Below are 12,332 nucleotides of genomic sequence, written 5' to 3' on the forward strand. Positions count from 1 at the left end.
CGGGCCAGCTGTGGGAGGGGCGCGGCGGCGAGTCCCGGCCTGCCCCGCGGCCCCGCCATGAGGGGGTGCGGCCGGGCCGCGCCGGGAGCGGCGGCTGAGGGTCGGCAGAGCTCGGCGACCTCAGCATTGCCTCACGTTGCTGCTCCGAAAGGACCAGGTGGTTCCCTCCCTGCAGGGGAGAATGGATGCAGGATCCCCTCGAGCAGCGCCTCGCAGAGAGGAGAGGATGGGCGTGTTGGGGTGAATTTGGCCCCTTTAATCGATCAAGAAAGAGGAGCAGGGTATGGGGAGGCTCCCCTGCTGCATCTCTGAGGAGGAATAAATCACAGGATCACTTAGGTTGGAAAAGACCTCTGACATCATCGAATCAATATAAAGTTTATCACCAAATGCTTCTCTAGAAACGAAATGCAGGTACTGCCAGAGGTCTCCCAGCTCCTGTGGATCCACCAGAAGTGGATGTTGAAGGTTTTGTGGGGGTGTCCCAGGACCATCTTGCCCTCAGCCTCTGGCCCCAGGTCCGCTCCCCAGCACAGCAGGGTCATCCAAGGGGACCTGTGCCAGGGTGCTTGGATAGTGATCTCACAAGGGATCCTTGTGCCTCTGCAGGGCCCCCTCTTGCTCCTAGTCTGATTCCTCCCAGGAGAGGAGCCTTTTTCTCAGGAATTTTAACTTTTCCGTTAACAAACAGCAGCTCCCTGCTCTGCAACCTCCTTGCTCTTGGGGATAGATGTGCCCTCAGATCCCATCACCCCTCAGGAGAGAGCGGTGCTGGCTCTGCATCTCCCAGAACTAGGAAAACCCCTCTTTTTGACAGCATTATTCCCAAGTGATGCAATGTGACAAGAGAACAAACTCCTGGCTGCCTCCACCTTCCCAGCGATCCCGAGGCTGCTCTTCCAGCCTGCAGGGCCCTCCCACACCGCTGCAGTTCAGCTGTAACTGGGGGGGCAGCTGTTTTGCTGGAGGTTAAGGGCGCATTTGCAGGAACAAGAGGTGTTTGGGAAGCGTGCCCAGCCCGGCAGAACGTGCAGCACTGCTGGGACAGGCCGGAGCATGGACTGTCTGGAATGTGGAATGTAAACAGAGTGTGTTACCAGCAACAGCCCGGCTACAGCCCCAAACCTACCGCGCTGTCCCTGGGGAGCAGCAAACCCTGCTCCGCCTGCTCGAGCTGCAGCCCCGGGGCCACTTGTCACTTCGGATCAAATTATAACTGTAAATAAGCTGGGCCTCTTCTCCACCCTCCCCGATATGTTGAGTTACCCAAACTCCAGCCTCCACTCAGTGTTAGAAAGTGGCACAAATACTGTGCTGGACCCTGGGTGCTGAGTGCTCGGGCTGTGCTCCCAGGGCTGAGGAGCGCTGGCTCCAGGAGGGAAATGCCTTGTGTCCCTCTGAGTCACCTGCCTGCCCGCCTTGCTCTGGACAAGCATGGCAGCTGGATATTTAAATATTTTCTCTCCTTAATGTTTTCAAACATCTTAAAAAAAACAGACACAAGCACGGAGTGACTGTTCACCAGAGACTGCACTTGCAGGATAACTCCCAAAGAGTGGCCTGAAATTCCAAGGAGGGCTGATGAGCGTCAGCTGGCAAAGGAAACAGACTCTCAGCTGACAGGACCCAGCCCAGAGGTGACAGAGCTGGGGGTGCCCTGGTTCCATGGGCACCTCCTCCCAGTATGGCACAGCCACTGCGGGTCAGTTAAACCACACTTTTATTGTATTGTATTCCATGCATTATGTTCATGTCTTATAGTATGACAGAGGGAGGGATAAAGATAAAATGTTAAACATAAACAAGAGCAGAAAGGTCATTTGTAACAGGTCCTGAGAAGGAAAGGCACATCGTAACCACCGAATCCAACAGAACGGAAACCTGGGACAGAGGAAGACAACGCTGGAGAGCGGATGAGGGAGGGGGGTTTCAAGTCGGGTGCTGTGGAAGCAGGTTTGACAGCAACCTGCATTCCCCCACCCACCAAGGTCTGTAGTTCAAATGGGTTTGGGACCTCAAGATTCAACCAAACCACTTTCCACACTCCTGTTGCCAGGGAGAGTTCAAAATTCCCTGACTCCTCCAGGCTTAGTGAGCACCAAGGGGCAGCAGAGGACTCAAAGCTCCTTTCTGTGGAGACCAGCTGGGAAAGGGCAGCTGGTGGGGAGGCAGGGAAGGGCTGCCCAGCACTGAGGGATCCCGAGCCATCTCCTGCCCATCAGTGCAGGGTCCCAGGAGCGCCATGGACTGCAGCATCGCTGGTGACCTGTGGGTATTGCTATTCACTGGCATCAAGGACCTCAGGGAAGGGAAGGCAGAGGATGGATACAGCAGAGAAACGGTTGGCACGGACACTGGCACACAGCTCCGTCGGGTCAGACACTGGAGGGGTTGTAGCACCTCGAAGGGAAGCAGCAGCAAAACCATGTGCTGTGCCTGATTTAAGGCAGCGATTGCCACTTGTGATCCAGCACTGGGAAGCACGAGGTTCCTGCCAGAGCAGCACAAAGGGCTCCAGAGCCAGGCTTGGACGCCAGGCCACTGCTGGTGCAGTGACCACAGCACAGCCTGCAGTGAGCTGACACAACAGGGAACTTCTGGGAACTGCCACACAGTGGAAATGAGCACAAAACCAGGGCAGAGGCTTGCAGAGGCTCACGTGAGGCAGCCAGACACACATCTCTCCCAAGCACCCAGCCCTGCTGTGACAGACACAACAGTGCCTTATCTTGGCTTGCAGTGGAGGAGACGGTTCAGCTTCACCTTGGGATCAAGAGCAGGGACGGTTCTGTCGTCAGGGCTGTACCAGAACCAGCCTTGCTCCTGCTGAAGTGTGTTTTGCATGTTAAAGAAGGAACACTTAGCAGCCCAGATTTCTTCTTGAACCCCTTTAGTTTGCTACCTGCAACCCTTTCCCAATCCCTTGAAGACATCCTGAAGGTCACAGCTCAGGTGGAATAAGCAGCAAGAAGGCAGAAACACGAGGTGGCAGAAGGGCTGAGCCCGAGGCCTTTCCTGAGCAGCACGAGGCAGAGGTGGGTGTGCTGCCGGACACAGGTCCTTCCCCAGGCAGGAGGTGGGCATGGGCAGGGGTCTCAAAGCCCTGTGCAGGGCAGGGATGGAATCTGGGAGGTTTTACTCAAGCCAGAGAGGGCCGTGTTACGCTGGTGATGGGCAGCCCAAGAGCACGGGCAGGCAGCAGGGCTTTGCCTCGAGCTGGTGACCAGGAGGAACAGCTCAGGGCCTCCCTGGCTGAGATCAGCCACAAGGTCTCCATCTCTGACCATCCCAACCAGTAGAGAAGCTGGAGGAGTTTTGTCTTTGCCACCACGGACTTTGTGCTGAGCTCTGAGAGAGGGCTGAGCTGCCTCGGTTGGGGCTTCAGTCACTCCGTGGCACAGATTGTAAACTTTAGTCCCTGCTGAGCTAAGCTAGGTCTGGATTTGGCCTCCAGGTGAAAGGCTCTCAATTTCCTTCTGCCTGGCTGCAGCCCCCAGTGGCTGCTCAGGGCTGGGGGTGGCAGAAGCATCATCTCCTGCACCACATCCCTGCCCTGGGACACTGCAAAATCCCGAGAGCTCGGTGGGAGATGCTCTGGGGTGTAGCTCATGCCCTGTAAAACCCAGGCAAGGCAGGACAGGCAGCAAGATGGAACCAGGCAGCACCCTGCCATCATGGTGTTACCTGTACATCCAACTGTGGCAACACTGGGCTGTGCTACAGGGTCCTTGTCCATGGAGGGAACAGCACGAAATGAGGGTGTTCCTGCTGCTAGCTGAGGACCCCACAGTGCTGCCAACACCTGAGCCTGGAGCTGAGCAGAGAGGTAATGCCCTGAGCCAGGGCTTCTTTCCAAAGGCTGTAAGGAGAAGCCATCAGCATCCACGTGGAGGCAGGTGGCTCCAGGAGATGGGCCAGGAGCAGGTCCTGGAGGCCTTACCCCTATTGCTCTCAGGATGGGATGATGGCTCTGATCTGGGGCTTAGACGGGGATGCAGAGCTGGAGTTGAGGGAGATGGGGGGAGCCTTCCTCTTCAGCTGCAGGAAACCACCCTGGTGCCCTGGGATGTCCCCTCATTGCTCAGGCCAGGGCTGGCTGTGGGGGCTGGTCTCTTCTCCTGAGCAGGCTGTGTCCACAACAGCATGGGCAGCACCAATGGCAGGGGGAAGAGACAGGAATGATGGCCCGTGATCCTGTGGGATGCCATGCCGGGGTTGCGAACAGAAGGCTGGGCAGGAGCTGGAATCTCTGGGGAGCAGCATCTGCAGCTCAGCCACCTTTCTTCCTTTGCACAGACTCTGCCACAGCCCCTGCAGCTGAAGTGTGCTCCCCACAAGGCTCCTGTCCCTTGCCTCAGAGGTGTCACCGTCCTAGTGTCTCCACAGCTGGTGCAGCAAAGCCCCCGAGGTGCCACCATGGTCCGCATGTTCTCATCCGTACTCCACATGGGCTTGGACACAGCTCAACAGGGGCTGGAGGGGATGAAACTGCCTCAGGGCTGGGGCTCCTCCAGCACCTCCCTCTGTTCCACAAAGCTTAATCTACAGCATCTCCCCCAGCTCCCAGAAGGAAAGGGGGGCTGGTGCCCCACGACCACCCCTAACCAACATCCCCCAGCAAGTTCACAGTTGTCGCCAAGCGGAGCGGGGAGGATGAGGTGCAGCACGAGTCATCCCCTGGTCTTGTGATGGAGTTTGGTGGAAAAATCATCCTCTTCCACCCCCTGGCTTGGAAAAAGCACTGGGGGATGCCATGTGTGCCCAGAGCCAGCCTGGCCCAGGGGCTGTAGCCATGCTCACATGTGGGCAGGGAGGAGGAGGTCGTGCCCACACTCACGCACCACATGGACACGCTTAAAAAAACGGGAATTGCGAGTGTGGGAGGGGGTTTCCTGAGACCGCAGAGAAGCGAAGGCCGCGTTGGACAGTCAGGGACAGGTGTGCTGGTGTCGGAGCAGTCCTGCCTTAAGGCTGCAAGTGTTCCAGGTACTGCGGCAGCGGGTTCTCCTTGACGTACTTCTGAATGTACCAGCACGTCAGGTGAGCTTTCAGGTCCTCCTCCACCACGAAGTCCAGGGCTGCCTGTGACCAACCAGAGAAAACACACAGGTTACAACCACCACCCCCAGCCTACGCTCTCCTCTGAAGCCTCATGAGGGTCTGGACTCCTGTACCCCTCAGATAGACGGGGGAAGCAGCAGGTTGCCCTCAGGTACCCCCTGTGCGAGGCAGGTGGAGGGAGAGGGTTGTGGGGAGAGCACAGCACAGGGTTCCCAGTTTAACCCTCAACACATCCAGCCTGGTGGATGCTGCACAGCAGGTGACCTAGCCCATCATGCCACCCATTTGCCCTGACCTACAGGGCCAGGGAGCAGCTGTAACCCCAAAGCATCACCCCACATTCCCTCATGGCTCCTCAGCTCTCCCTGCATGGCTGCAGGACCCAAGGCAGGCAGAGGGCTCACAGGGGCAGTGAAGGTTTGAGAGGAGGGGTCCAGCCCCCAGGTGAGGTGATCCATCAGCCCCTGCACAGTGGGCACAAGAAGGAATGGGCCAAGCACTCACCCAGCCCCTCTCTCCACCAAAACAGGAATGTCTGACCCCAGATTTCCATCTGCCCCACCAGCCACCCCACCTCCCATTGGAGCAGGGCTCCCACGCAATTCCAACGTGATGGGGCCTGGCTTCAGCCAGGATCTCTACCCACAGCTGGGATGGCAACAGCTCTTGCCCTTCTGGGTGTTTGGGGCTGTACCTTGGCCAGGTGCTTGGCTATTCCTCTCCCTCGATAGGCATCCGGCACTTCCGTGTGCTGCAAGTCCACGATCCGCTTCCCCACGTACTCATAGAGCAGCACTGCCTTGTCATGGCAACCTGGGGGTGTGAGAGAGGGGTGAGGACTGGGAGGTCTCCTGGGCGCCCACAGCAGGGTATGAGCTGCTTTGGGATTGCTACAACAGCCCTCGTGCCCATGGGAATGGCTGTGCTGGGTGGGAGACTTTGCTTTCAGTGACACCTGGATGTGTCCTCCTTGGTCCCCCAAAGGTGTGAGAAGAGCCAGGTCTGCTCAGCCTTTCCAAGCCCCTGGAGCAGAGGCAAGTTTTCTACCCAGCCCTGAATTGCTGATGCCAACACAACATGTTTAGGGTAGGAAAGCAGCTGTGGGGAGGGGTGGGATGTGTTGATGTGAGGGAGAGCGCAAAAAACAGGAGGGGGAAAAACAATTCCTTTCTCCTCCAGCACAGAGTTTTTTGTTGTGGCACATAAAACAGGACAAGACTCCTTGGTCTGGTGTTGCAGCATTGCCTAGACATGTTTTGGGGAAGATGCTGGAGAGATAAATCCCACAAACACACAGGAAAGTACACACAGGTGTGCAAGGGGGTTTGTGCACACAAATTCACATGTACACACACAAGTTTCCTGTTTCAACACCCTGACCTTTCTCACAGCAGCTCAGTTACAGGAAAGAAGAAGTTTCAGCACACATGGGAATCAGAGGAGAGCTCATAACACTTCTCTGGCTTCATCTGCAGAACCTGAGCTTCTGCCTTTGATGCAAAACCAAACACTTCATTTCTAGATGGTTTCTGGATTTAAAAGTGAGTTTCGGAAATACAATTCCCCAATCAAGAGACAAGCTCATTTAAAATAGTGGAACTTTTCCCTTCAATGGTTTTTGGAGGCTGAAGGGCTGCAATGTCCACTTCCATTCAGTGTTTGCTTTAGCTGAGCTCAGTACACCCTATGTCATTGCATTTCAGCTGACAACTCCAGCCCAGTTCGCCTCATCCCTGCATTCAAGATGCACTAGAAATGAGACCACTGGAATTTTGTGTTTCAAGAGAAGCAGCTCAAGTTTTTGTTCCTGCTCCTTTTATGCAGACACTCGATTCTCCGACGTCGGATGGAAACCTTCGCATTTCCAGCCCGAGTTTATTCCTGCTGGTTTGTACCCGCTCGTTCTCGTGCCAACATTGTTCTTGGGTGGACATAAATAATTTCCCTCCCTGCCGTTCCCCCAAGTATTTATAGGCATCAGTCCTGCCCCTCTCAGCCTCTAGTTCACCAAAAACCCAAGCTCTTTTAGTCTCCAAAGACAGAAAAAAGGGAGAAGAGCAACGTTTCTCCATGTGGATCCAGACACCCAAAAAAAGCCATGGGAGCAGGTGAAGCTCTTCCCCAGCAGCACAGACCTGTCTCACTCGAGAGGAACCTACCCAGGTCAGGGCAATGAGCAAAGCCAGGTGCCCTCACCCTCACAGCATATTTGGTGGCAGCTCTCCCAGGGGTGGCAAGGGCAGAGCTGGCAGTGCCAAAGGCTGTAAAATGATCTTATAACAGCAGCTTTCACACGCTCCAGCCCTTCCACCCCACTCTCCCCCCAGGCCAAAACTTTCCATAGCCTCTGCCTGAAACTTTGAGAAACTTAAAACTAAGTTGGTGACAGAGCAAAAGGTCTTTATTTTTCCTAAAATATACTTTTTTTTCTACACGATCTCTTTAGAAGTATCACACACAAAAATGCATTTTAAAGCAGAAGGTGATTCAGTGTCTAGAGGATCTCAGATCTGGCCTGGGCAGGCTTTTCCTTGATATTCCCTGTAGCACAGCAGCACCAGAAATCCCCAGCCAGGACAGGAGCTGCAGGGTGCCACCAGCACACAGACGAACACACACAGAGTCCAAATGATTTTACAAACAGCTCTGCAGAGAAAGCCAGTGCTGTCAGTGCTCCAGGAAACCAGTCCCAGTGCAGAAAAACATCCCAGTTCAGCCAAGTACGTAACCACATCTGTATGTGCTCACCTCAGTGACGGGACCCTGAGCCACACAGTACAGGAAAACAGGGACACTCGTGCCACAGGGTTTGGTGTGGGCCCTGCAGGTGACAGCAGTGGCTTGGAAGAGGCCAGTCCTGGACATGGGGGGCTGCTCCCAGGAAAGCTGGGGTAGCTGGAAGCAGTGCTAACCCTTTGCTGCATTCGCCCTCAAGGAAAGGGCACACAAGCAGAAACCCCACAAAAACATGGCATAAGAGACACCGTGTGCCGGCCTCCTGCCTGCCTCATCCCCTTGGACTTTGGGACGGGGGTTTTATCAGCCTGCACAGACAGAGCTTGGCAAAGCAGGCTCAGGTCTCAGCCAGCCCCAGAGGTGCCCGTGAGCCTGACCCTGGTGTTTGACTCGCTGACACTCCCCTGTGAGGCCACAGCGAGGAAGTTGAGTCAATGCAAATCAGCACAGCCAGAGCAGGAGCGGGAGGAGGCTGCAGCAATGGCAGCACACCTGGTGTCCTGCTCTCCCCAATCCCTCACTCAAATCACAGGGTGCACAGGGAAGGGGAAGCTTTTCCAGGAGCTGGGTGAGAGACCAGGTCTAAACTTGCTCTCCATGGAGGTTTCCACCAGGACCAGTGTCACAGAGCTCCCATCCAAGCAGGGGCAGCAGAGGCCCCTGTGACACAGGCTCAGCTGTGACACCAGACATGAGTCCCCAGGCTGGGTGGCTCACAAGCCTGAGGGGAAGAAGCAGAGAGCCCAGCCCCAACCTGAGCTGAGCAAGGGACACATCAGGCATCTGGGAAGATGCAAGCACCCTGTTCCAGCCATCCTTCACTGACCCCCTCTCCTGGCATACACAAAGTATCTGTCAGCCCTTTTCCCTTCTCCCTGTCCCTCTGTGCTGGCCCCAGCCCACGATACACCTTTGTGTGCCCAGAACCGGAGCAGGGCAGGGGCCTGGTCTTCTGTGCTCCAACTTTCGGAGCAGCCCCTGTGCTCCAGCCTCCTTAGGACACTGCTGCGAAACCATTCCCCGAGAGCAAGGGGAGAGAACAGACACCAGCCCCCATTTCCCACTCTCAGACACAGGAAAGCCAGAGGCAGGAGGCAGCTCAGCTCATCTGCTGCTGAGCCAAAAAGTGGGGAAAAAAAAAAAAGGAAAGCAGAAGCTGTGTGTGGGGTGAGCTGAGAGGACAAGACGTCCCGAGGAGCTTGTGCATCCCAGGCTGCAGCCACGGGCTGGCCTTGTTCCCCAGGGAGCTACTGGCATGTTACTACGGAGAGAAAACACAACAGAGGACAACAGCCAGAGCAGAGACGGCACAACCCTCTCGGAGGGGCCTCACTCGCAGGAATGGCAGCAGGAGGGGCTCTGGTTTGGAGCAGTTTCCTGTTTAGGAGCTCTCTGGAGGTGACTGTGGCACAGGAATAAGTGGGGAGCTCTTTGATGCTGGGTCTGGTGACAGATCCCTTGGTGCCCACTGCAAACTCGGCACCTTTTCCCTCCTGGAAATCATCTACCCCAGCAGGGAGGAAAGCTCCAAGTTTTCCCAATAAACCTGAGCCCAGACTCCTGGACAAGGAGCTCCTGAGACTCAGATCAGCAGGGGCCAAAGCAGGACTTTCAGCCTCTGGATGCTGCCCAAACCCAGCTGGGGAGGAGTGGGAGGTTTGGGAAGCATAGAGTGCTGCACCCAGGTGTTGGATGAATGGGAGTCTGAGTGTGTGAGAAGCTCACGCATCCCCAAGGAACTGGAGCCACTCTGCACATGTGGTGAGCCTGTCTCCCAGCTGGAGAGCCTGATGGGTTTGATGGGCATCAAGAAGTCACAGTGGTAGCTGCTAAAACCAGTTTCCTTGCCCCAAACATCTGTGCCAGCAGCTGGACTGAACATCCGACTACTTTGGGGTAGGAGGGGATGTCTTTGGGTTTCTTGTTTTGACCAGAAATTTCATCTTGGACCCAAAAAAACTCCAACTACTCCTGAACAAAACAGTGTGTATGATTCCCATGGAAGCTTTTAGCTTTGACAAATTGATGTTTTCCAACAGAGTCGCTGCACGGGGAGGTTTCTGGCTGGCTCGTGCTGTTAGTCACATCCTAAGTGATTACAAATCCAGTCGGGCGTCTTTCTGCCCTCCTCTCGAGGGATAACAAAGCTCGGTGAGGTCTGGTTATAATCAGCTTTACTTTCAGCTTCTAAATGCTCCTGCATTTGGGATGCAAGGGAAAAGGGAATGTGTTCAAGTGAAGCAGCCTTTCCTATTGGAATTTTAGGAGCCACTGAGGAGAGAGCGGGGAACAATGAGCAGAGACGGGAAAGACGGGGCAACCCCAAAAACACCAAATGCAATTCATCTTCCTCGTGTACAGGGAGGAAGTCCTGACATGAGGTTACACGGGGGCACAGAGGCAAACACAGGATGATGCTGAAAACAAACACTTTCACAACTAGGTCCCAGCTTTCACTGTCTCGGGCCTCTTGCAACAGGGATTTCCAGAAAGACATCACCATGAGAAGTTTTCTACTCAACATCACACTACCCTAATCCACTGAGCCCAGAGACCAGCTGTCAAAGCCTGGCTCCTTGGTCCCCAAGCCTGATGCACCCATGTTTTCCCAGGATATCACCCACACTTCACATCTAGCAGAAATGAGGACTGAGACACCAGAGCAAAGCCGACCCTGGAGCCCACAGGCTGCTCTTCATCTCTGCCACAGTGCAGTAACATGGGACAAAAGTGCTCTCAGAGGGGCACGTGGGTCACATTGATGCCAAAATCCGTGTCTGACCCATTTCTTGTCATTCCCTACATGCTGCAGGGAAAACCTGCTGGAACATTCCACACCACTGATGCTCATCGTGCCAGGAGTGGAAGCAATGAAGAGAGCAGTGCAGGAAACAAACACCCTGCCATGCACTCCCACAGAGATGGTTATCTTCTGACCATCTTCCAGGGCTTGGCTGCTACCAGCAAATGCCTAACAAGGAGAGATGGATCACCCACTCCCCATGGATGTTAGTCAGCCCAGTGGCACGGATTCCATCCCACCAGGACACTGCTCAGCTCTGCTTCTGTATGTGGCTGGTGCTGAACTCACAAAAAAGGGGCTCAGTGCCTCTGAACTCCTAGAAAAAACACAGCCTTGATCGTGGGAATCCACCTACAACCCCGGGCAAGGCCATGGCCAGGTTGGACAGGGCTTGGAGCAACTTAGTGGAAGGTGTCCCTGCCCATGGCAGGGGGGTGGAATGAGATGAGCTCTGAGGTCCTTCCAACCCAAGCCATTCTGTCATTCCGTGATTGTGGAGCAGGAGGTTTTGTGCTGATTCACACACGACTCCCACCACGGGTCCCACAGTTTATTCTCTCACTCTCCAAGTTCACCCTCTGCAGTCACGACTCCTCCCCGCTCAGCCACCGAACGCTACTCTGCCCACGGTGTGGCTGGCAGAGGTTTGATCCAGAAAACCACAATAAAAGATTATGTTTCCCTAATAACTGCTGGCCCTTGGCTCTCCCCTGCACACACGAACAACGCCGTGCGACAGCTCTTGCCGTGGCAGCGGGGACCCGTCACCTCGGACCTCGTTTGATCTCTGTGCCTGAAATAAGCAGTTGGTGAAATTGTTCTCTCCGCACCCAGCACACACGTCTCCTCCTCCCTCGCTCCACCACTGCCGAGCCTCCAGCCTGCACTTTGTAATTAGTGGTTGAAATGAAAATGGGGTGAGGGGGGGGAAGAGGAGTCTAAAATAAAATCTGGACTATTCCTGTTGTTTTATCGAGAAAACCTCCTGCATCCCCTATGATTTCTGAACTACCCATTTAATTTAATTTTTTTTTTTAAAAAAAGACAGCTACCCTGCAATTTCTGTAGGGCAACAAGGCAGCCTGTTTTACCCAGAGTAGTTCTCAGCGTGACAAATGGACAGGGAAGAGAAGCTGGGATCGTTGAATATTAGGGATTAACCATTAAGAGGATAGGGCACAGCACTGCCACATCATCCAAAGGCACCTGCTCCTGGGGGGAGCAAAGGGTAGTACCCCCAAAACCTGCCTGTGCCACCATTGGATTCCACACACCAATCCCAACCACATGAGCCAAGAGATCCCCAGATCTCCTGGGGGAAGATTTTAGGGAGCAGGAAGAATGGGGTGGACTGCAGGAACCAGGGGCACTGGGGGTGATGGTTTAGAGGAGTATCAGGGGGGCACTGGGGGTGACAGGGGGGAGTTTACAGGGGAAGGTGCTGCGAGACAGCGGCACAGGGGGAGGAGGGATGGGGGAGAACGGAGGAAAACGGGGGGAACACCGAGGAACGGGGAAGGGAGGGGAACGGCGAGGAACGGGAGAAAAAACGGGGAAATGGGGAAGCCGAGGAGGAAAAGGAGGAAATGGGGGAGAAACGGAGTAAAAAGGGGAAGCGACGGGGGAAAAAGGGGGAGAAGGACGAGGGGAAAGGGGTGAGCGGGAGGGGGGAAAGGACGGAAAAGGAAGGCGGGCGGGGGGGATAGAGGGAAAAGCAGAGGATGGGGGGGAA

At 55.2% G+C, this 12,332-nt stretch overlaps 1 protein-coding gene across 1 annotated transcript; it reads right to left on the minus strand.

Annotated features, from left to right (window-relative positions):
- Positions 1-1,703: 1,703 nt before the first annotated feature.
- On the minus strand, positions 1,704-12,020 carry NATD1 (N-acetyltransferase domain containing 1; the record flags this gene model as incomplete). Its single annotated transcript, XM_017823045.1, has 3 exons — positions 1,704-5,082; positions 5,756-5,874; positions 11,849-12,020. Coding segments are annotated over 3 exons (408 nt in total), but the record flags the coding sequence as incomplete, so codon positions are not given.
- Between the last annotated feature and the right edge of the window lie 312 nt (positions 12,021-12,332).

Source organism: Lepidothrix coronata, unplaced genomic scaffold (assembly GCF_001604755.1).
Source record: "Lepidothrix coronata isolate B3197 unplaced genomic scaffold, Lepidothrix_coronata-1.0 Scaffold101, whole genome shotgun sequence".
NCBI lineage: Eukaryota > Metazoa > Chordata > Aves > Passeriformes > Pipridae > Lepidothrix > Lepidothrix coronata.